This window comes from Lynx canadensis, chromosome C2 (genome assembly GCF_007474595.2).
Source record: "Lynx canadensis isolate LIC74 chromosome C2, mLynCan4.pri.v2, whole genome shotgun sequence".
NCBI lineage: Eukaryota > Metazoa > Chordata > Mammalia > Carnivora > Felidae > Lynx > Lynx canadensis.
Window position 1 is genome coordinate 76,573,133 of NC_044311.2, and position 24,096 is coordinate 76,597,228.

Below are 24,096 nucleotides of genomic sequence, written 5' to 3' on the forward strand. Positions count from 1 at the left end.
ATTGCACCACTAGGCATTTATCCACGGGATACAGGTGTGCTGTTTCGAAGGGACACATGCACCCCCCCATGTTTATAGCAACACTGTCAACAATAGCCAAAGTATGGAATGTCCATCGATGGAATGTCCATCGATGGATGAATGGATAAAGAAGATGTGGTGTATATATATACAATGGAGTATTACTCAGCAATCAAAAAGAATGAAATCTTGCCATTTGCAACTACATGATGGAACTGGGGGATATTACGCTAAGCGAAATTAGTCAGAGAAAGACAAATATATGACTTCACTCATATGAGGATTTTAAGATACGAAACAGATGAACATAAGGAAGGGAAGCAAAAATATAAAAACTGGGAGGGGGACCAAAACATAAGAGACTCTCAAATATGGAGAACAAACAGAGGGTTGCTGGAGGGGTTGTGGGAGTGGGGGTTGGGCTAAATGGGTAAGGGGCATTAAGGAATCTACTCCTGAAATCATTGTTGCACTATATGCTAACTAACTTAGATGTAAATTAAAAAAATAAAATTAAAAAAAGCTCAGCAAACCCAAGCACAAGTAAAATAAAACCGTATATAGATTGTTCAAAATAAGTAAAGAGAAAAATATTAAAGCAGCTAGAGAAGAAAGGCACATTAAATGCAGAAGAGCAACAGTAAGTATGAAAGCAGATTCCTCATCAGAAACAATTTGAGCAATCTCCAAAGATATATAGATGGTCAATAAGCATAGCCAAGATGCTCAGTGTTGTTAATCATTAAGGAAATGCATATCAAAACGCAATGAGATATTCACTTCATACCCACTAGGCCGGCTGTAACTAAAAATGTAGACAGTCATAAATATTGGTGAAGATAAGGAAAAAATGGGACTGTTATATGCTGCTGGTGGGAAATGGTACAGCTCCTGTGGAAAACATTGTGGCAGTTCCTCAAAATGTTAAACATATTCATGAGGATTCATTTGAGCAATTTTCCTAGATATATACCCAAGAGAAATGAAAATATGTCCACACAAACACTTGTTCGCAAATGTTCATGGCAGCATTATTCATAATAGCCAAAAAATGGAAACAGTCCAATGTCCACCACTTGGTAAGTGGATGAATAAAAAGTGACATAGCCATGTAATAGAATACTGTCCCACAATAACAAGGATGAACTACTGACACGTGCTACAACATGGATGGATGAACCTTTTCAAAAACTATGTTAAGTGAAAGAAGCCATATGGAAAGATTGATTCTGTGAGATGTCCAGAAAAGCCAAGTTTACGGAGATAGATGTAGAGTAGTGGTTACTTGAGAGTGGGAGTGGGAATAAGGGTTGACTGGAAATGAATACAAGGGGTCTTTGTGGATTGATGGAAATGTTCTAAAACTGGATTTTAGTGATGGTTGGGCAACTGTAAATGTATTAAAACTATTGAATTTTACATTTAATGAGTGAATTATGTGGTATATAAATTATACCTCAGCACTGTTATTTAACAAGAGCTATTGACTGTTTAAAACAAAAATAATGTAATGTTTATGATAATGTGGAAGTAGTGTGTATGATGAAAATAGTGCATAGCAGGGAGTGGGGCATAGAAGTATATCATTATAAGGATTTACATTATACATCAAACAGTATGATATTACTTAAATGTAGATAGAGATGAGTTAAAGTTACATGTTGTAAACACTAGAGGAATCGCTGAAAAAAAGATGTGTAACTAAATAAGTTAATAGTAGTGACAAAATGGAATGTTAAAAAATATTAAATTCAGTGAAGCCTAAAAAATAGGAACAGACAAGTAGAAAAAACAGTTAATATGATCATCAGTCTAAAGCCAACCGTATCAATTACAGCAAGTGGAAATAGTCTAAAGATTTCAGTTAAAAGGTAGATTGTCAGACTGGATAAAGAAATTTAAGAACCAAATCTGTGCTGTGGACAAAACGCGTGAAGTACGAAGACCTAGATAAATTAAAAGATGATAGAAAAAGACATACCCTGCAAGCTCTAATCCTAATCACTAGATTTCAGAGTAGGAAATATTGTCTGAGATAAAGAGAAATTTCAAATTGGTAAAAAGGGGTTACAAGAAGATAAACCATCTTAAAGATTTAAGCACCCAATGTCAGACCTCCAGTACATGTGAAGCAAACACTGCAGAATGGAAAGGAGAAACTGACAAACCACAATTACACAAAACTCCTTTCGGTCATTAATAGAATTAGTAGACAGAAAATCATTAAAGGTGTGGAAGACTTAGACACTATTGATTGACCAATTGACCTAAGTGACATTTACAGAATATTCCACCAAACAAAAGCAAGTTAAAACTTTTTTCAAGAGCACGTGGAGTATGCACCAATATAGGTTATATGATAAGCCATAAAACAAACTTTCATAAATTGTTGAAGGAATCATCAGAGTAAGTCTGGGAAGAACCCAAATATTTGGAATTTAAACCACACTTTTATAAATAACCCATGAGTCAAAGAAGAAATCTCAGAGGAAATTGGAATATATTTAAACTGAATGAAAATGAAATTACAACATATCAAAATCTGGGGCCTACAGTTAAATCCGTTTTTAAGAGTAACTTACAGCATTAAATACGTGTATTAGGAAAGAAGAAAAATCTCAGATTAATGCCCTAAGCTTCTACCTTAATTAAGGAAATAGAGAAATATAACTTAGATTGAAGAAAGAAATAAAAAGGTGAACACAAATTAGTTAAATAGAAAATCGACAGACCTTAGAGAAAACCAAAGGAATCAAAAGCTGGTTCTTTAAAAGAGAAATAAAATTGATAAGCCTCTAGTGAGACTAATTAAGGAAAAGGGAAGACACAGTTACCAGTATCAGGAATGGAAGAGGTGTCATCACTGTAGAGAGTATAGATATTAAAAAGATAATGTGCGTAATTTTATGCCAATGAATTCAACAACTTTAGGTGAAATGGAAAAATTCTTTGGAATGCACAGATTACCAAAGCTGACTCAAAAGCAATAGAAAGTCTAAGTCATTGTACATCAGTTAAAGAAATGATTGATTCTCTATAGAGAAGCCCCAGGCCCAGACAGCTTCACTGGTAAAGTCTATCATATTTAAGGAAAAAAAAAAAAAACTGTACACAAAAATCTTTAAAAAATGGAGGAAAAGGGAGCATGTAACTCTTTTTATGAGATTAGATTGATGATAAAATCAGACAAAGATACTACAATAGAGAACACTACAGATTAATATCCTCATAAGCATAGAAGCAAAAATACTCAAAATATTAGCAAATAGAAACAAGCAATGTATAATAAGAGCACTAAAATGAGCAAATGGTATTTATCCAAGGCATGCAAGGGTGCTTAACATTCAAAATCAATATAATTTACCGTACTAGTTGATTGTAAAAGAAAAACCATAATATCATCTCAGAAGTAAGTATTTGACAAAGTTCGATAGCCATTCCTGAGAAAATTCACGGCAAACTGGGAATAGAAGGGAACTTTTTCAACCTGATAATCAAGGGCATCTCCAAAATCTTAAAGCTAACATCATACTTAAAGTAGTATTGCCAAAAAAAACCCCCAAAATCAAAGATGCTGATTCTGATCAAGCATCTTCTAGAGAAAATATGGAAGACAGAGGAACATGTTAAAAGATTCCATGTGGATGCAGTTAGCAAAATCCAGACAGTGGGAAACTATGGAATTAAGCGTTCCAGTTTCTTCAACAGTTAACTTCAAGGAAAATAAAGGTTTGAGAGAGATGGAGTCAAACCTATAAATTAAAGAAATTAAAGGACCCTATCAGCCAGCTCCAACATGTGGCCTTCATTGGATCTTAGATTAGTCAAATGAAATGTAGAAAAAGCAAAAACAAACAACAAAAATCTCAACAAACATTTGACATTTATGAAGACCATTTGAAATCTAAACACTGGATATTTCATACTAAGGAATGATTGTTAAATTTTTAAAAATATGCTAATGAAGTTGTGGTTACGTTAAAAAGGACTAATTTATGCATATACTGAATTTTTATAAATGAAATACTCAAAGTCTGAGATTCATCTGAAAATTATACTATGTATAGGGGAGTCAGTGGGAATATAGGTGAGACAAGATGGTGATGATATTGGTAATTAATGAAGCTGATTAATGGATGAAGAGTATTCTCTCTACTTTTGGATATTTTTTAAATTTCATAGCTTAAGTATCCTAGTTATCCTAGTTATCAGTTATTGGCCATTTGCATATTTTGGGAATTTATAAATGTTAATATATTTAGTTTCATAGAAACTGCATGGTTTTTTCAAAGATGAAAAATGAATGTCAGAAGTTTGAAACAGTTTAGGATCATACCTTAAGTGACCGAGCCAAAATTGGCAATCCAATTTATCACATGGTAGGTTTCATTTCTCTTTTGCTGGGCTATGCTGACTTCCATATATTATTCTGCTTTGTCTTCCAGTTTCTTCTTGTGTTTTATTATTGGTGTTTATTTCAAAGAACATGGAGGTGCCATTTTCAAACAGCCCCTATTCTTTGTCAGAAGCAGTGAATACCTGTCTTCCAGTAATGGGCAGGTTGCAGCATTTTCCCTTAGATTTAGAAAGTTGGCTTATTCTTCCCATTTTTGTATTATTCTGAAAAATAAAAGGCCGTGGGTAGGCAGAGAATTAACTTTTTGCACTTTGTCTTTTCTGCCACTTCACTGACTTGGCGCTTGACTGACATTTTTCCCTCACTAATTTGTGGGATAAAACTGTTGATCTAAAATGTCTGTGTAATTGACATTCTTTAAAATGTCAATTCTCTAATACATGTTATTTTTACTTTTTTTTATAGGCTTTGGTTGGAGAGAAGGCTTGTTATCAGTCCATCAGTAGTTACGGTGGTCAGATCTTTTACTTGGGGACAAAAGTAAGCTCTTCCACTCTGACTTGACATTTGTTTGTGCCAGGATAGTTGCGGCTGAAGGGGGTTGCTGGTACAGAGAGCAGTGCGTTACAAAGTGCATATTGATCATCAGGAATCTAACACTTTTAGGGTGTGTGTGTGTGTGTGTGTATTTTTTTTTTTTTTAAGGGATTTATTTTTTAAGTAACCACTGTGCCCAGTGTGGGCCTTGTACTCACAACCCTGAGATCAACAGTTGCATGCTCTAATGACTGAGCCAGCCAGGTGCCCCTTTCAGGGGTATATAGTTGTGATTTTAGCTAATTTATTTTGTCTTTCAGACATTTTTTACTTTCATTTAGGTTCTAGGATGCTTATTTCTTGATTCAAGGATATACTTTCATAATCTTACATTTGTGGTTTTCAAGACGAGGTGTTTCAAGACAAGGAAGATAGCTTATCATGTATATTTGTCATGTCCTTTAGCTTAGATCAGCTTAGGATATATTAAAATGCATTGAGGTATTTGACTTAAAATAGAATCACTGGAATAGGAACTTGTTTGTATATCAATTTGTTCCTTGCTTTTTTTTTTAACTTAGAGAAATATTCATTATTAAAATTCAAAATATTACAGGGATTTGGGGCATTCTTTGTTTCTTGCCTGTGGAATTAATTCCTTGGACTGCAGACTTAACTTTAAATATTTGTTTGATTTACTCTTTAATGTGGGCCCTTGAAAACCTTTTAGTAAATACTTCTAATTGTACTATGAAATATTTTACCTAAAGAGATGTAAATGAGATGCAGGACTGGGACAAATGTGTCTCCCAAACTAAGCTGTTAAAGATGATTCATTTTAATTATTGTTTCTTTATTTTCTAGTCTGTTTATGTGATGATGCTGAGAAGCTGGAGAGAGGTGAGTTCAAAGTAATTTTATATGTTAGAGCTGTTGAATTGATTAGCATCTTAACATTCTGTTTTGACTTTGCAGGAAAAGATTATTTGGATTTGTGCTTTTTAATTTCAGAGTATACATCAGAATCTTTATAACTATTAGGTACTTGATTTGCTAATACTGACTATAAATTAGGATTAGATTTAGCTACAAAAGTCAGGAAATTAAAAATAACAGTGGCTTCAATAAGATTTCTCTCTAATGTAAAAACAAGCTGGAGCTAGGTAGTCTGTGGCTAGTGCAGCAGCTCAGTGGTCTTTAGTATACTGTCCTATTCCACCATTCTTGTGTGTGGATTCTAGTCTTAAAGTAATTAATGTTCCATTGTGGCTGCCTGAGCTCCAGCTGTTAAGTCCACATTCCAGGAAGAAAGAAGGGGAAGAGAAGGGCTGGCGCCTGCCTTTAAGGTTATCCCCAGGGAGGCCAAACTTTTCCACTTATTTATCATTGGCTAGAACTTAGTCACATGACTCCAAGTGGCTACAAGGGAGTCTTAGAAGTGTCCTTTTGCTGGTATATTGCTGTCTCAGGTAAACTTGGGATTTTGTTATAAGGAGGAGGGAATGGAGGCACCTGGGTGACTCAGTCCGTTGAGTGTCTGTCTGACTTCGGCTCAGGTCATGATCTCACGACTCCTGAGTTTGAGCCCCCGCCCAGGCTCTGTGCTGACAGCTCAGAACCTGGAGCTCACTTCTGATTCTGTCTCTCCCCCACCCCCGCCCCTCCCCACTCACGCTCTATCTCTCTTTCTCCTTCCAAAATAAATAAAAACATTTAAAAAATTTTAAAAACAAGGGAGGAGGGTGTGAATGGATGTTGTGGTAAACAACTAACCTTTTCTGTTACAGTGACATTCCAGCTGTTTTCCTCTTTTCATATTTAGGCCTTGTGGCTACCTGTATTAGCCCACACAATAACTGTACTATGTAGTAGTGCTTTAAGAAATTGTTTTTCATAGAAATAAGATAGTCACATGATTATTGGAATAATTTTAGCTGTTAAGCAATAACGTCTGAAAAGGTATTAGTAGAATAGGAATTCTACCTAGTAGTTGGTCAGACAAAGGGGTTTAGCTTCTCTCATTTACTCATTTTAGAGAGTGGATCATCTTCTGAAACAAGATTGTCTTACAGAAGCCTTGGCTCTTGCATGGTCTTTCCATGAAGGAAAAGCAAAAGCAGTAGTAGGGTAAGTTGACAGAATACCAGTGTAGTAGACATTGTTTTTCTGGAGTAGAGAAAATGAATACTAATCACTCATAGGACATTTTTTTAGCATAGCGTTCAAATATTTTCTAAACAAGATGTCATCAAACCTTGCAGACTTCCAGTGAAAAAGGTTAATGACAAATACAGGACATAGAATTTTAAATGTTGCTTTTAAAGTTCTTTAATTTCATAAGGAGAATTTATAGTTGGAATAAAAGGAAGTACGTTGATAGGTTATCTGATCCAATAGATGTGAGATGCTCTTACTATGGCATATTAGCCAATACTTTGATATCTAAGGATTGTTATAATTATGTCTTTTGTTAGCACATATGGATTTGTTTTTATGCTGAATTTTGCTTCTCTGCAGGATTATCAGGGGATGCCAGTAAGCGAAAGGCTGTTGTTGCAGATCGGCTGTGAGTATTTTAGTAGGGGCTTTACTAGGGTACAGTACAGATTTGCCTTTGGTATCAGCTAATAATTTTGGGGCATGATTAGGTAAATGGCTACAGTCAAGGAGAGAGTGTGTAAAAAAAACAAGTGTATAATTCCCTGGTGTCATCTGAATTCTTTTAAACTTTCTTCTTATCACCTTTCTTTTTTCCCTTGCTCACTCCCTTATGACGATGATAAAATTGTAAAACAAAAGAAAACAAAAAAAAGAGCCAAAGGACAGCAGAAAGGAGGACGGAAAAACTCAGGATCTGGATTATTTATGAGTCTGATTATATATAGCCATAGAAAGTTGACAATTGTAGTTTTTATGAACAGATAAGTAATTATGAGAAATACTACACATGCAAGCGGTTTGTGTTGCCTGAGGTAACAGAGATGGCTGATTTTATTATTAATTAGCATTAATATGATTAATGCCAATATTTAATATTGACTTTGTTTTCCTAATCTAGACCTGGTTGAATTTAAATTCATTTATTATAGTCATTCTTCTCTGTTTTTATTGTGCAAGTGCATTGGTAAAATTACATTCCAAATAAGTGTAAGCATATAGAAAACATTGAATCGAAATTGGTCACTCTTCAGACTCATGAATGATTAATTGTCTCAGTATTAGCTAAAATACTTTAGGAATTTATGTTCTGTCTATGTTCTCGAGGCAAAGACCTACAGCAGAGCTTTCTGAAGACCTTAACTTCGATTTTTCATTTCCTGAGCAATAGAGGTACTACTAAGTCTAGAACCTGGAGATTAGCAAATCAGTACTAGCCCTGAGGCTGCAAGAAATTAGTCTGAGGTTAAAAATATTGGGAAATAAAGCCACTGAATTTTTTTTTTCAATATATGAAATTTATTGTCAAATGAATGCAAATTGGTGCAGCCACTCTGGAAAACAGTGTGGAGGTTCCTCAGAAATTAAAAATATACCTACCCTATGACCCAGCAATTAGCACTGCTAGGAATTTACCCAAGGGATACAGGAGTACTGATGCATAGGGGCACTTGTACCCCAATGTTTATAGCAGCATTCTCAACAATAGCCAAATTATGGAAAGAACCTAAATGTCCATCAACTGATGAATGGAGAAAGAAATTGTGGTTCATATACACAATGGAGTACTACGTGGCAATGAGAAAGAATGAAATATGGCCCTTTGCAGCAACGTGGATGGAACTGGAGAGTGTGATGCTAAGTGAAATAAGCCATACAGAGAAAGACAGATACCATATGTGTTCACTCTTATGTGGATCCTGAGAACTTAACAGAAAACCCATGGGGGAGGGGAAGGAAAAAAAAAAAAGAGTTTAGAGTGGGAGAGAGCCAAAGCATAAGAGACTGTTAAAAACTGCCACTGAATTTTTAAAATTATATATATATATATAAAAACATGTAATTATACGTTTATACATATATATTATATATATATATATATTTTTTTTTTTTTTTTTTAATTTGTGTTTTATCTTTGGGGTGCCTGGGTGGTTCAGTCGGTTGGGTGTCCGACTTCAGCTCAGGTCATGATCTCACAGTCCATGAGTTTGAGCCCTGCGTCAGGCTCTGTGCTGACAGCTCAGAGCCTGGAGCCTGCTTCAGATTCTGTGTCTCCCTCTCTCTCTGCCCCTCCCCTGCTCGTACTCTGTCTCTATCTATCTCAAAAATAAATAAAAACATTAAAAATTTTTTTAAAAAGTTATATCTTTAATAAAACTCAATTCTGTATTATTTAGGAGGACCTACATATATTAAGTATTGAAAAATTTTAGAGATATATTTTGATTTTCTATACAAGGCTGTTTTCCTTACAGATGGTAGAAATCCTATTCCACTATGCAGATCGAGCTCTGAAAAGTGTCCAGACCAGGGAAAAATCCAAGTGATGGAGCAGCATTTTCAGGTACACCCTTTGCATGTGCTTCTAATAGACATTGCTATGAATAGGTCTAATACTGCTCTTTATATTACTTGAGAATAGGGCTTTCATGTTTTGGTTAAACATTTTCAGCATTCAAAACTTTATTGCAGGCTTTTGGAGCATTCTAAATAATGAAATTTGAAGTAATAGGTAACATGGATAGATGGTAAAATGTGGAGTGTTGATGCTTAGCTCTAGTGCCGTGTGGATGGCAAGGATGTGTACATGAGGGTATATACCTCATATATACCTATAGGTATATACCTATGAACTGACACCTCCCAGTGGCTGAACACCTGGCTGATGACTAACATTTATGTTAACTAGGCTAGTTGGAGAAGAGGTGTACCACCAAGGTTAAATTTAGTTCTCCTAGGAGCACTGTGATTCAATAACAGCTTGGTTACCTAAAAAACAAAACAAAACAAAACAAAACAAAAAGATCTCTAAAACATGCAGGTGAAAGATCTTTAGTTTCTTCTGGAACTCACTGAAAATGCAAGTCAAGGAACAGTTTAAAGACATGTACAATTTTTGTTATGCGAGTTTTACTGTTGGTAGTGATCACCAGTTATATTTATTGCAAATTTCTGTTTGTCCTTCTCCATTTTTTAGAGCTCCCTCACCTCTCCCTTCCCTGCCTTCCACTTGTAACAAATATTGGAGGGTCTAATACAGGAGTCAGCGAACATTTTCTAAGAAGGGCCATGATGGGCAAATTTAGGCTTTGTGGGGAGCATATGGTCTGTGTCATATGTTCCTCTTTGTTTTCTTTCTTTCTTCTTTCTTTTAAACAACGCTTAAAAAATGTAAAAAACCATTCTTAGCTATGAGCCATTCAGAAACAGGCTGTGGGCGGGACTTGGTCCATGGGCCAAAGTGTGCACCTCCTGGTCTTACATGTACTAGGCACTGGACATACAGTTTGTAAAATAGACATGGTCCTCGCTGTCTTAAAGTTTGCACTCCAGTCAAGGTTATTTTTCTTGTTTACATTAATGGAAACATTTAAAAGACATCTAAGGGTTTTGAAGTTCTAAAGAGCAGGCACAGCTTATCTATTTCCATGTCTCCATTTGATGCTAGTAACTTTGGAAGACAAGGCTAGAGATGGAAGGTATGAGGGAAGGATTTGGTTTCCTGAGCTGTACTCTTTAATGTCATAGTAGTGGGCTTCTGGCAGGGTAACTTTTATTACTATTGGACTGCAAGCTCATTACATTTATCAATAAATAGAGAAATGAGCCCCTATAAAATTACGGAAAAAGATAACTTAAGAGGAAGGCATACGGCAGAAAGCACATGGGGACAATACTGTTTGGCAGCAATATCTTGTGTATAAATTTTGTATACCATTGCAGTGTAAATAGAATACAGTATTTTAACGAGGGATGTCTATTACCTTGAAGTGATGAGATGGTACTTATGAAAGAACTCTGGCTATTGAAAGGTACACCTTGTTGAAAAAAAAAAGAAAAAAACCATAGGGAACACTGGGAGGGGCTAATGAGGGGTGTGTGTATGTGTGATACAGAAAACCACAGTGCTGGGAAGGATATGGCAGAGAGCTATAAAAGAAAGGAAAAAAAGTGAGTGTTCTGGTGGAGAAATATGAAAGAATCTTGGCATGACAGGGACTATAGATGATTGTTTCTTTTTGTTTTTCTTTTTCTTTTTTTTTTTTTTTTTTTTTTAAATTTCAAGAGCCTGAGTGAGGGAGGGGCAGAGAAAGAGAATCCCAAGCAGGCTCTGTGCTTCTGCACAGAGCCCAACACGGGGGTTGATCTCACAAACCATGAGATCATGACCCGAGCTGAAATCAAGAGGTGGATGCTGAAACCACTCAGCCACCCAGGCGCCCCTATAGATGATTGATTCTAATGCAGTTTATAAAATTTACAGAGAAACAAACTGTAGTAGTAATGTGTTGTTCAACTTCTTAGATATATGTTGGAAGTTTCATTCTGCTAAAAGAATATCTCCTAAAATTTTTTGATTTATTAATTATTTAGTCTCATAGAAGCTGAAGGAAACAATGGTGAACCATTATTCTGGATTTACTTTTTACCAGTAATTGGGGGAATAGAGTAGATAGACTCCCAAGGGAAAAAATACCACTTTATTTTAAAGATTGTAATAATGTTGCAAAATAAGCTCAGCTTGAATCCTGTGAGAAAGTACATGTTTCAGAAGAAAACTATGGGCACAGTCTCATGGTTATAGGCCTCAAAATACAAATGGATTCACAAAGAACAGGAAATTCTTAAATTTTGACATAATAACCACAAAAATTCAAGAGAATGGAAATGGGGACGAATGTTGAGAGAAGTATCTGTCTACAAAGCACAGAACAGCTACAAAAGATGGAGAGAGGCAGATAATCAAAGATCTATGTAAAAAGCAGCATGAACCTGTAAGACTGTCAGAAAGGAAAATAGTACCTGGATTGCGCCTACTAACATGCTAAGGGTTACAAATAAGGGATTGTGACCAAGATTCACTGAGTATATTCTACATGCCAAGCACTGTGTGAAGTTTTTTGTATTTAATTTTATTTAATTCTCACAACAACCCCATGGGGATAGATACTGTTTTTTAATCCCAATGCATAGATGAGGAAAGTTAGGTTGGGAGAAATTAGGTGATTTCCAAGGTAACATTGCTGGTAAGTGTTGGGGTCTGTACTCCAATCCAGGCCTTTGTGACTTCAAAGCCCAGCTCTTACCTAACTAGTATTCTGTATGGTTATTTTCAGAACAAGTGCAAGGAAAAGATAGGTGAGAAAGGGGTGATGTTAACAGATGATCAAGGATGAGAATGACAGCAGACATCTAAGCCATTTAATGCTTACTGTGTGGCAGGCACTGTTAATAATGCTTTATGTATATTAACTCATTTAATTCTTTCATAACTGTGTAAGATGAGTCCTGTTCTTATTCATATGTATAGATGAGGACTGAGGCACAGAGAGGTTAAGTAACCTGTTCCAGGTTACACAGTTCATAAATGATAGAACTGAGATTAGAATTCAGGAAGTGGGCTTCAGGGTCCACATCTGGATTGCTATACTGTACTGAAGAAGCACACTTCTTATTTTGCTCCCATTTTCATGAGCAAAGAGAATGGTCTTTAAAGTGGAAAAATCTAGTTAAAAATATATTAAAAGCTGAAGCCCAGCATATGTGATATATAGTTAGTTGCATAATGATTGTTTAAACTCAAAACTCAGTAGAATTATAACCCAGGATACTGTTTGAACAGTCTGTGTCACTATTCATAATTTTTAAGTAACTTTGGATCGTTTTTTTTTTAAATAAAGCATATTCAATTAAGCATGGATGCCTCAGCAGAGGAGACACAATTTATTTCACTCAGGAGGACAATTTTCTTCTGAAAAAGATGATCTTCAGCCCATTAGGATGAGTGAAATCCATGTATGGTTGGCTATGAATCTGCCATTTTAAGTGTTTGATCTTAATTAGTTAGTCATGAAATAGTTAAATAAGTTGGCTCTTAGAGTTTTTTATAGTTTTTTTTTTTTTTTTAACGTTTATTTATTTTTGAGACAGAGAGAGACAGGGCATGAACAGGGGAGGGGCAGAGAGAGAGGGAGACACAGAATCTGAAACAGGCTCCAGGCTCTGAGCTGTCAGCACAGAGCCCGACGCGGGGCTCGAACTCACAGACCGTGAGATCATGACCTGAGCCGAAGTCGGACGCTTAACCAACCGAGCCACCCAGGCGCCCCCTTGTGCAATTTTTTATAATTGATTTGGGGTGATGATTTAGTGAGTGACTTGTCAAATATAGGTGGGTGGCACCAGGAGTCTGAGTTCAAAATGATCTTGACAAAATGGAACCAAATTGTCATGAGATAAAATTCAACAAGGATGAACATCAAGACTGCATTAGATCCAAATAATTTAAGTACATGAATACTGGTTTGGGAAGATCTAGCTGGATAAGATTTCAGTTGACCACAACTTAGCATGAGTTAATAGTGTGTAAGGCCCAAGATAAAGGTAAGGAATAGTTCCATTGGGCTATTGGTTGGAAATAAAAGCTCTGAGGTATTTATGGACTACTGACAGATTAAGCTACATCCACAACCAGGATGGTGGGAAATTTAAAAAATGACTGAAAAAAATATAGTGGGGTTGTTTAATCTGAGGAGTAAGTAAGTGGAAACATGTCTGCTTTCAGTTGATGACGGGCTGTGAAATAGGGGTTTACTGTATTGCAGCAAAAGGAGGGCTAGTATAAGTGGGTGGAAATTAGGATGTGTATTTCAGTCTAAAATTACCCAGGGATAATGTAAAAATGCTCTTGGATTTATGTGCCTCCTACTGTTGAATTTATTGAAATGGAGGAAGACCAGCTGACTAAAGACTTTCTTTGTCAGGCAGGAAGAGCTGATATTCTGTATCAGTGTGAAGAAATGATTGTTGGAAACAGATGACCTCTAATCTAGTGAGTTGAAATTTCTAGTACAACTGGTTTCTATTTCAGTCAAAATACTGAGAATTTCTATTTTACCAGCAGGTGGCACTCATGCTTGCTGCCTCAATTTTAATTTTTACCTTTGATGAAGAGCCTCACCTTTTCCTTAGAGTCAGGATATAGAATACCATTCAATATTTTTGCTTTTCTCCAAAGATCAATCAATATTTTATCCTTTCTTAACTATAGAAAGTAACTTTTGGATCTCATAGTAACTTTTTGATAGGCTGTGGCTTTTATTTATCTGGGAAAATATTTGAACCTTTAACTATATTTGTATAGTAACTAGTTGGATTAAAATGAATTGGAGCCACCACTGTTTTCCCAGCTTCTGGTTTAGTGCCCTTCAATTTGAGAAATATTTCTTGATGGATTTTTTTTTTTAAATATGTGTTTGTATTGTATATAGTGCTTGTCTTGGGCATATGTAGTTTTTTTGGTTTGTTTTTAAGTAGTCACCATGCCCATCATGGGGCTTGAACTCATGACCCTGAGGTCAAGTGTCCCATACTCAACCAACTGAGCCAGCCAGGTGCCCCTTGGGCATATGCTTAAATCTAACTCTGGAAGGTTTGAACTGAGAATAGAACTTAGTACAATCACACAGATGTTCATAATCATGACAAATATTATTATGTGCTGTGTGCCTGGCAAGTATCTTATTTAATCTTCATAATATACTTGAGGAGTAGTTATTATTTATCTCCATTTTACAAATGTTTGCATGTGTACACAGACACACAGAGGGTTGAATAACTTGCCTTATGTCATACAACCAATAAACAGAATCACAGTAGGCACCCAGGCTGTCTGGCACAAGGAGCTTTGAGCCTACAGTCTGCTTAGGTTTCATGCACACTTCATTCTTTGATAATCTCAGACCAATATGTTGTTAACTGGCTCACTTTGAAACAGAGAGGACTAAGTAATATATAAATTTTAGGAAGATATTGAAATGTATAAAAAATACAAAATGAATTCATTTTAGTATGATCACGGTAATCGTATTTGAATGATTGTGGACCATTTTATTCTTCATCTTATTGGTCCTCCATAGCATTCAACAGTTAACGACTTCTTGAAACTGTCCTGTTGTCTTTTCTCCTATCAGAATTCTCTACTAACTGTTCTAAACTCAGAAGCTGGTCAGTTAACTATGGAAGCAGTTTCATGTATTTTGGAATATTTTATCTTATTATAGTCATGTTTGTTATGTAATAGGTAGAGGTATAAATAAACATGGGGAATTTTAATAATATAAATCAAGCTAAAATAATTTGAAAAATAATATAATTTTAAAAGCTCTTAAAAGTAAAGCCTTACATTAATTGTTCTCACACTCTCCTTTCTGCTTCATTTCCACCTCCATGAGCTGCAGATCATTCAAGGCCATTGTTATAGCAGCTGTTGTTGCCATATGTTTTTGTATTAGGAGTTCATGCCAATAGTGGACAGACTCTAAAAGCTAAACACAGAGTGAAGCAATAGGAGCCTTCTTTGTCTAATTCATGTTTCCCTGAGATGATGTGAATAATAAGTATTGGTGTCTAGTACATCACCTTATTCCTGAGGCTTGATTATAATGTTGGTTCTGGGGAGTCAAGTCTTTCCTAGATTATTTTTTGTCATACCTGTGAGGAAAAAAAAGGAAAAGTACAAATATACACATACACATACAGAGAAATACCTATATCTACATAGCTACTCATGGTGTCTGTGTACTAATACAGGAACACAGCTGCCTAGTTTGATAGCCCACAGAGAAAGATCTATTGATCTGTGTATAGGAATGTTTATGTACTTTGGTGTGTGTATGTATGTGTGTGCATACATATACATATACATACACATATACATGAATATGTACGTATTCATTGTAGGGTTTGTTAAAATTTTGAATCATTTTCAAATAATGCAGTTTTCATTGCCTGATTGACTTCTAGAATATAAATTATGAGAATTAATGCTGTTGTTCCAAAAAGCAAAGGAATGTGTCTGCTCATTTCTTCTCACATCATCCTTATGAAAGAGGGAAAGCCAGAGATTATATCTTCAGTTGGCAGATGGTAAGATAGTCACAGTGCAATAAAATGATCTGTTCACTCATTCAAACAATTGACAGGCTTAAATATAGATTTTCTGTCAGTTCAGTGTTTTATTCACATATCTATATTGCTTCTTTAATTTTAAATATATACAAATATCTAACGAGAAGCAGTTCACCTAGGCCAGTTGATAGGACTGTGCATTGAAGAAGAGATTAGAGAAATAATTGCTTTTTCTTTTTTAGATTTTAATTTTGGAGACCAAAAATTCAGACATTTTTTTAGAGGCATTCTGCAAGTTTTTGAGACTAAGAGGAATATTCTTAAAGCAGGTATTGGCTCACTGTGTTTGCACTGAAAGACTTCAGGCACATAGCCATAAGCAGTGCATAGCACAGGCTGTACTTAATGGCAGAAGGATCAGAAGTTTGCATGTAGGCCCTTGATCTCTCAATATCCTGTGGAGAGGCATGTGTCTCTCCAGACCAGGTCTGGCTGGATGGTCTGAAGGTTTTGCTTCAAGAGAGGGACCTGTCCTTTTCCGCTCTCCTTTCTTTTGGGGCTCTTGTGAGAGCAGCCTTCTAAATGGGTTAAGTGGGGTGATCATCTTGGGCAGCAACTGCTTAAGGTGATTGTAGACTAGTCCTGGAATGTCCTCTGCCCAGTTTTGCCCACAGATCCTATGCAAAGTTGAGTCTGCGCTTAGTCCTTGCAGTTGGGAGGTACAGATCTAACTGGTCCCACCTAACTTATTTTCAGGTGTCTAGGAGATTGCCACCAGGGATAATACACTGGACAACCTGCCTTGTCTCTCCATAATTAGATTCTGGGAAGGAAGGTTTAATATATGGAAATAGATTTGGCTTTAAGTAGTATTTTATCTTGTTTATAGTTACAAATGTTCAAAATTGATAAGGACCTGGTTTCTTTAGGAAGCTAGATTGAAAGCATTACCTTGAGTGATTTAGCTCTATTTAAGTGAGTTGAGAACAGCTAGGGGCAGGCATGAGAACTATGTGTATCCTCTTTCTTTTTTCTTTTAATTAGTTTTGTTTGTTTTGGGATAATTGTAGATTTACATTCAATTGTAAGAAATACAAAGAGATCCCAAGTACCTTCAACTCCGTTTTCTCCAGCGGGAACATCTTGTAAAACTGTATTACAACTGTATAACCAGGATTTTGACCAATACAGTGAAGATACAGAACATTTCCATCACCACAAGGATCCCTCATTTTGCCCTTTTATAGCCACACCTTCTTTCCTCCCATCCTTATCCCCTCTTTAGGCCCTGCCAACCATTAATTATTCCCATTTCTATGATTTTGTCATTTCAGGAATGTCATGTAAATGGAGTTATATAGTATGTAGGCTTTTGGGATCGGCTTTTTTTTTTTTTTTTTAACTCAGCATAATTCCCTGATGATTCATCTAGGTTGTTGCATTTGTCAGTAGTTTGCTGCTTTTTATTTCTGAGTTGTATTCCCTTCCTAATCTTCATTTAGAACCACATCACACAGTACTGTAATTTTACTTCAACCATAAAACCTAAGAAAACTTAAGACAAGGAAAGCCTATTAACTTTTACCCTTTATTTTTGCTTATCATCTTCTTTCAGTGTTCCAGGGTGTCTATTCTTTTGTTTCCTTTCTGATTAGAAAACCTTCATTATCCATTCTTCGGGGGTAGTTTTGCTGGCAGTAGAGTCTTTTCATCATAGAATGTCTTGATTGCCCCTTCATTCTTCAAGGATATTCCAATGAATTTAGTATTCCAGGTTGACAGTTACTTACTTTCAGCACTTGAAAAATACGGCTCTGCCACTTGCCTTGGCCTCCATGGTTTCTGATGAGAAACCCAGTCATTCAAATTGTTTTTCCCTATAGCTAAGGTGTCATTTCTTTCCTGCCACTTTGAAGATTTCTGGGTTTTTTTTGGTCTTTAGTTTTCAGAAGTTTGAAAATGTATTTGGTGTGGATTCCTTTACATTTGTAATATTTGCATAAATCTGTGTGTTTATGTCTTCTGCCAAATTTGGGATATTTTTGGCCATTTATGTCTTTGAGGACTTTTTGAGTTCTACCTTCTATCTTTTCTCCTGAGACTCTTATGATACATTAGGTCTTTTGTTCTAGCCCCACAAGTCCCTGAGTGTCCCATTTTTTTTTTCAGCCTGTTTTCTCCTTCAGATTGGAAATTTCTGTTGTTTGTTCCTTTCTTCCTGTTCATTCATTTTTTTTTCCCTCTGAACCATCTATTCTGTTGTTGAGTTCTTAGAGTTTTTTAAACATTCAGTTACTGTATTTTTCAGTTCTAAAATTTTCACTTGGTTATTCTTTATATCTTTTTCTATTTCTGTGATGAAACTTTGTATATTTTCATTTGTTTCAAGATTTCAATTACTTATTGAGACAACTTTATCATGGCTGTTTTAAAAATCATTGTTAGATCATTCTGACATCTCTGTCATTTTAGTGTTGGCATCTATTGATTACTGCTTTTTAATTCAGTTTGAGATCTTTTTGGTTCTTGGTATGATTTATGATTTCCTTTTGAAATCTAGACATTGTGGATGTCCAGATCTTACTGTGAGACTCCAAATCTTATTTAAACTTTCTGTTTTAGCTGCTTTCTTCTGGTACTGCTCTGGTAAGGGAAGGGGTCCTACCTTCTTACTGTTAGGTGGGGGCAAAAGTATAGGTTCCCCACTCAACCTCCATTAATACCTAATAGAGGGTGCTCATCCTCACTGCTGGACAGAGATGGGGGTTCCTGCCCCTTACTAGGCCTTCTTTGGTACTTAACTGACTAGTTAGGGATAGGAATGTCTCAATACTGCTCCCCATGTGGCCTCCATTGACACATGGTGAGAGTAGCTTCACTACTGCTGGATTGGGCATTGCTGAAAATTCTAATTATTTTGTAAGTCTCCTCTGACACCACTCCAATTGGGCCTCATTACATGAATTCCAGTAGCAATCTCCATGTGGGAGGAGTAGGGGTTTGTTACTGCACTCTTAGAACTGAAAGTCCCGACTTTCATAGACTTCTCTGATAACACCCTGCTCAGCAGAGGGAGGACTGTGATACCTTGTTATGTGCTGTGGAGAGTAGAAATCTAGGTTTTCCACACAGCTTTGGCTGGCATGGGTGAGTATATTAGTCAAGGTTTTCCAGAGAGACAGAACCATTAGGGGGTAAAGACATGTCTCCCCCCCGCCCCCCCTTTCTCTCTTTATGTGTATATAGAACCACATCACACAGTATTACAATTTTTGCCTCAACCATAAAACATAACTATAAGTATATAAATAAAGAGATTATAAGGAGCTAGCTCACTGGATTTGGGAGGCTGAGAAGTCCCAGTATCTTTATTTGGCAAGTCGGAGCCCTGGGAGAGCTAATGTGTAGTTCCAGTCCAACTCTGAAGGCCTCAGAACCAGGAGAGCCAGTGATGTAGTTGCAGCTTGAAAGCTGGCAGGCTTGAGACCCAAGAAGAACAGATGTTTCCTTCTGCATTAGGGAGGGCAATCTACTTTACTGAATCTGACTCGTATGTTAATCTCATTTAAAAACATGACACATCAGACACAGCAGAATAATGTTTGACCAAATATTTAGGCACCTTGTGGTCCAGCCAACTTGATACATAAAACTACGCATCACAGTGGGTGTGGGGGCACAGTTTTTTTTCTGTGGTGTTTGACAGAATAGAGCAGATACTGTTACAAGGGTTGTTGGTTTGGTTTTTTTTTTTTTTTTTCCCGCAAGATTCTTTCTTTTCTGGTTTTTTGGCTAGAGAGAGTAGCTTTCGTTGAGACTTTTTCTATATGTGTGCCTGGGCATTTCCACCTTGCCAGTCTTCTTCACTTCCAAGTCTGGGATATATGATAAAAGGGAACCGGAAAGCTCACCACTGTGTTGTTCCTCAGGTCCTGAGATCCCTGGTAGGTCCGCCATCTTCTTCCACCTTTCAGAGTCTTAGGTTTGTGTTGTATATATTGTCCAGGGATTTTAGTTATATTAGTAGGAGAGATAGGGAAAAATATGTCTGGTCCACCTCCCTAGAAGTGGGAGTCTCCTATGTGTACGCTTTTCAAGGCATTGCAAAGTTCGTTGGATAAAGAAAGAGAAGGGAGTGAACAGAAATTTGGAATTGGAGAGAGTTTAGACCAAGAGAACTAAGAAATGCTGCAGGGAATGGAAGTTGGCGAGTGGCATATAGTAGAGACTTGCAAAGAAGTAATTAAAGTCTACACATGTATTCTGAGACTCTAAACCACTTGTAAAACTGCCCCAATTCTTAAATTTTTAATCTTCTCTGCTTAAAACCCCTTCAGTGGTTTTCCATTACGTTAGAATAAAGTCCAGGATCTTGCACATGCCCCTTCGCATCTACTGCCAGCCTTCTCTTTCCATGCTCTGGTCGTACTGTCTCTCTCAGTCCTCAAGGTTCTCTGCTGTCTCCTGTGTCTGGACTCCTGCAAGTTACTATTCCCTCTCACTGGATGGCGCGTTCATCCCCGTAGTTGGCTTGGTCATTGCTGTCTGTCAGGTATTCACTTAAACATCCCATTCCAAGGAAGGCAGACTTAGGTTAGTTAGGCCTCCTTCCTAACTAACATTCCCCTGGCATTTCATATTTCCCTTCTCATAACTTTCATCATCCCTCGTTGTTACTTTTTAAAAATCTTTGTACCAGACTATAATATATGTCTGTTTTGTTAAATCTGTATCATTAACACCTAGCAATGGCCCTGGTCTACAGTAGATGCTTTATATAAATACAGTTTACATAAATATGACTTATACATATTTATGTGTGTCTTCTTAATGTTCTAGCCAGTTATTTCTGTAGTGTTGAGGTCGACTATACATAGGTGTATTACCTGTGTCATTCAATTTTTTGTATTAGTTATATATTTGTATAATTTAAAAATCAGAAAGTTTGGGTGCCTGGGTGGCTCAGTCAGTTAAGTGTCTGACTCTTGACCTCACCTCAGGTCATGATCCCACAGTTCATGAGATCGAACCCCACATCGGGCTCTGCACTGACAGTGCGGAGCCTGCTTGGGGCTCTCTCTCTGCCCCTCCCCTACTCACTCTTTCTTTTCTGGCTCAAAATAAATATTTAAAATTTTTTTTTTTTTAATTGCAAAGTATAAAAATGTATACAATGAAAAGTCTGCCACCTTGATGCCATCTGCCCAGATTCCACCTGCCTCTCACCATTGTTACTAATTTTCATGTAGATTTCCAGATTTTCTTTACATAAATACAAGCAAATGTACACAGTTGTAACCACCCACACATTCATATTTTTTTCCTTCTTTAACACAAATTTTTTCCTTGTGATTTTGTATTGTTTTCCTACTTAATATATCTTGGAAATCTTTTTATACTGGTTCACAAAGAATGTCTTTTTTTTTCCATTTTGGTAGTTGCATAATATTTTTTTTTTGATGCTAATGGTATTTTTTTTTTTACTTCTGTTTCAGCTTGTTTCTAGTATATAGAAATGCAAGTGATTTTAGTACATTGATCTTCCATCTTGCAACCTTGCTAAACTTGTTTATTCTAATTTTTTTTGTATATTCCACCAGATTTTCTACAAAGATAATCATGTTGTCCACAAATAAAGACAGAATTATTTATTCTTTTCCAATCTGGCAGTCTTTTATTTCTCTTTCTTGCCTTATTACACTGGCTCCAGTATTACCTCCAGTATTAATGTTGAATAGAAATTTTGAAAATTGACATCTTTGTCTTGTTCCCGGTGTTAGTGGGAAAGCATCAGTCTTTGATTTATAAATATGATGATAGCTGTAGTTTTTCAAAGATGCTCATTATCAGGTTGAGGAATTTCTATTCTTAATATCCTAAGAAATATAAATGTTGTTGGCTTTTGTCAAATTGTTTTTCTTTGTAGAGATGATCATATAGTTTTTCTTTTTTTATTTGTTAATATGGTGAATTATGTTGATTGGTTTTTGAAACCAACCTGGCATACCTGGGAGAATGTCATGTGGTTATGATGTATAACTACATGACTTTTTTTATAAGGACATTTATGTTCACTCTTACGTATTACCCAAAGGATACAAAAATATTTCGAAGGGGCACACGCACCCCATATTTATAGCAGCATTATCAACAATAGTCAAACTATGGATGGAGCCCAAATGTCCATCAACTAATGAATGGATAAAAAGGAAGTGTGTGTATGTCTGTGTGTGTGTAACAGAATCTTACTCAGGCATCAAAAAGAATGAAATCTTGCCATTTACAACACTGTGGATAGAGCTAGACTGTATGGTAAGTGACATAAGTCAGAGAAAAATAAATACCATATGATTTCACTCATGTGTGCAATTTAAGAAACAAAACATTTCATAGGGAAAGGGAAAAGAAAAGAAGGAGACAAACCATAAGAGACTCTTAACTATAGAGAACAAACTGAAGGTTGCTGGAGGGGAGGTGAGCCGGAGATAGGCTAAATGGATGATGGGTATTAAGGAGGGCACTTGTTGGGATGAACATTGGGTGTTACATGTAAGTGATGAATCACTCAACTCTACTGAAACCAATATTACACTATGTTAACTAGAATTTAAATAAAAACTTAAAAAGAGTTTGTAGGACGGTTTTTAACTACAAATGGAGATTTTTAGGAGGTTATGTATTTCTTCTGTTTCTGGTATTTTCTATCTTTAAAGAGATTTGGCCATTTCATCTGAGTTGTCAAACTTATTGGGTAAAAGTTGTTCATGACATTTTAATTACCCTTTTTATATCTGGAGAATCTATAATGATGTCATCTCTTCAGTCTTTATTTTGTTAATTTCTGATTCCATTGTGGTCAGAGAACGTAATTTGTATGACTTAAATCTTTTTAAATTTGAAACTTGTTTTATGGCCTAAAATACATTATCTATCTTAGTAAATGTTCCATATACTTGAGAAAACTGTATATTTTGATGCTGTTGGAGTGTTCTAAAAATGACAATTTACAGACGTAAGGCTATCAATTCAACATGTATCACTTTTATTATTGTTTTTATATATAATCTTTAATTTTGGTAATCTTTCTTTGAAAATTTTTAGAGAAAGCTTTATGGCATTAAAACCCAAGCTTTTGATGAGACCAACAAATGTGTAAGACAGTCTCTGTGACAATTTCGGGCTTATGGCTTTGATTTTCAGTTCCCTTTTCACTTTTCGACTCTTGAGTATTGCCCTCACTTTCTTAGGAACTCAGCTGTGTATTGTAAGGAATGTTTATTAAAATTTTCCCCCAGAATTTCTAGGGAGATTTTTTTTTCCCCTCCAAATTATTTGGCCCACTGTACTCTCATGCAGGGTTGACAGTTGCTGTAGCATTAACACTTTTCACATGATTTTAATATGATTTAACACTTCTCTGTGATTTTAGTTCATGTTTTTCAAGAATCTAAATAAGATTTTAAATCTTATTATAAGGAATATTGGTGACTAAAGGAAGCAGAATGGATGGGTCAGGTATAGCCCCATAATCCTTTTAAGGTTGTTAAGTCCTTCTGATACCTCTCTCAAATGATAAGCGTTCCTCGGTTTTATTTGTTTTATCAAACACGTGTTAGCATATAGTATTCTCTTCTTCACATAGTGCCTTCTTCCCTGGTGGGATTTTTTTCTACCTAGAATCTAGGCCTTCTTTTTAAAAGAAACCATTTCCTGCAGCCAGCAGAAAATGAAAGAGTGCTACTGAAATCTAATGCTTGGTTACTTGACAGTTTCCACTAATAATAAGGTTCTGTTTCTCCCTCAGACTGTTTCTCTTGAAAAAGGCCAAAATTATGGGTTGCCATTCAGTTGTACAAGTCTGTACAAGATGAATTTAAAGCAATCAAAATGTTATGAAACCGAGAAGTTAAATCAACCTTGAAATAGCTAGTTTGGAGGCTTGTGACAAAATATGGACAACCTTAATCAACTGAGCCACCAACAGGACCAACTATATTTTATTATCAATTTGATGTATTCTCTTTTTTCTTTTCCTTTGCAAATTTTCTTTATAAGGTTGGGAGATAAATACATATGGGTCACCTAATATTTGTTATGTTATTATAAACTATAAA

At 36.0% G+C, this 24,096-nt stretch overlaps 1 protein-coding gene and 1 long non-coding RNA gene across 2 annotated transcripts in view; one reads left to right on the forward strand and one right to left on the reverse strand.

Moving 5' to 3' along the window:
• VPS8 (VPS8 subunit of CORVET complex) overlaps positions 1-24,096 on the forward strand; it is a 247,992-nt gene that overhangs the window by 53,679 nt on the left and 170,217 nt on the right. Inside the window, 6 exon segments of the mRNA XM_030328374.1 lie at positions 4,844-4,918; positions 5,780-5,815; positions 6,951-7,039; positions 7,431-7,485; positions 9,328-9,364; positions 9,367-9,416. Coding sequence (XP_030184234.1) covers positions 4,844-4,918; positions 5,780-5,815; positions 6,951-7,039; positions 7,431-7,485; positions 9,328-9,364; positions 9,367-9,416 — 342 coding nt within the window.
• LOC115522773 lies at positions 144-22,357 on the reverse strand. Its single transcript, XR_003971582.1, has 3 exons — positions 22,272-22,357; positions 809-811; positions 144-223 (listed from the first exon to the last, which is right to left on the reverse strand). It is a non-coding gene; the product is annotated as an uncharacterized LOC115522773 (long non-coding RNA).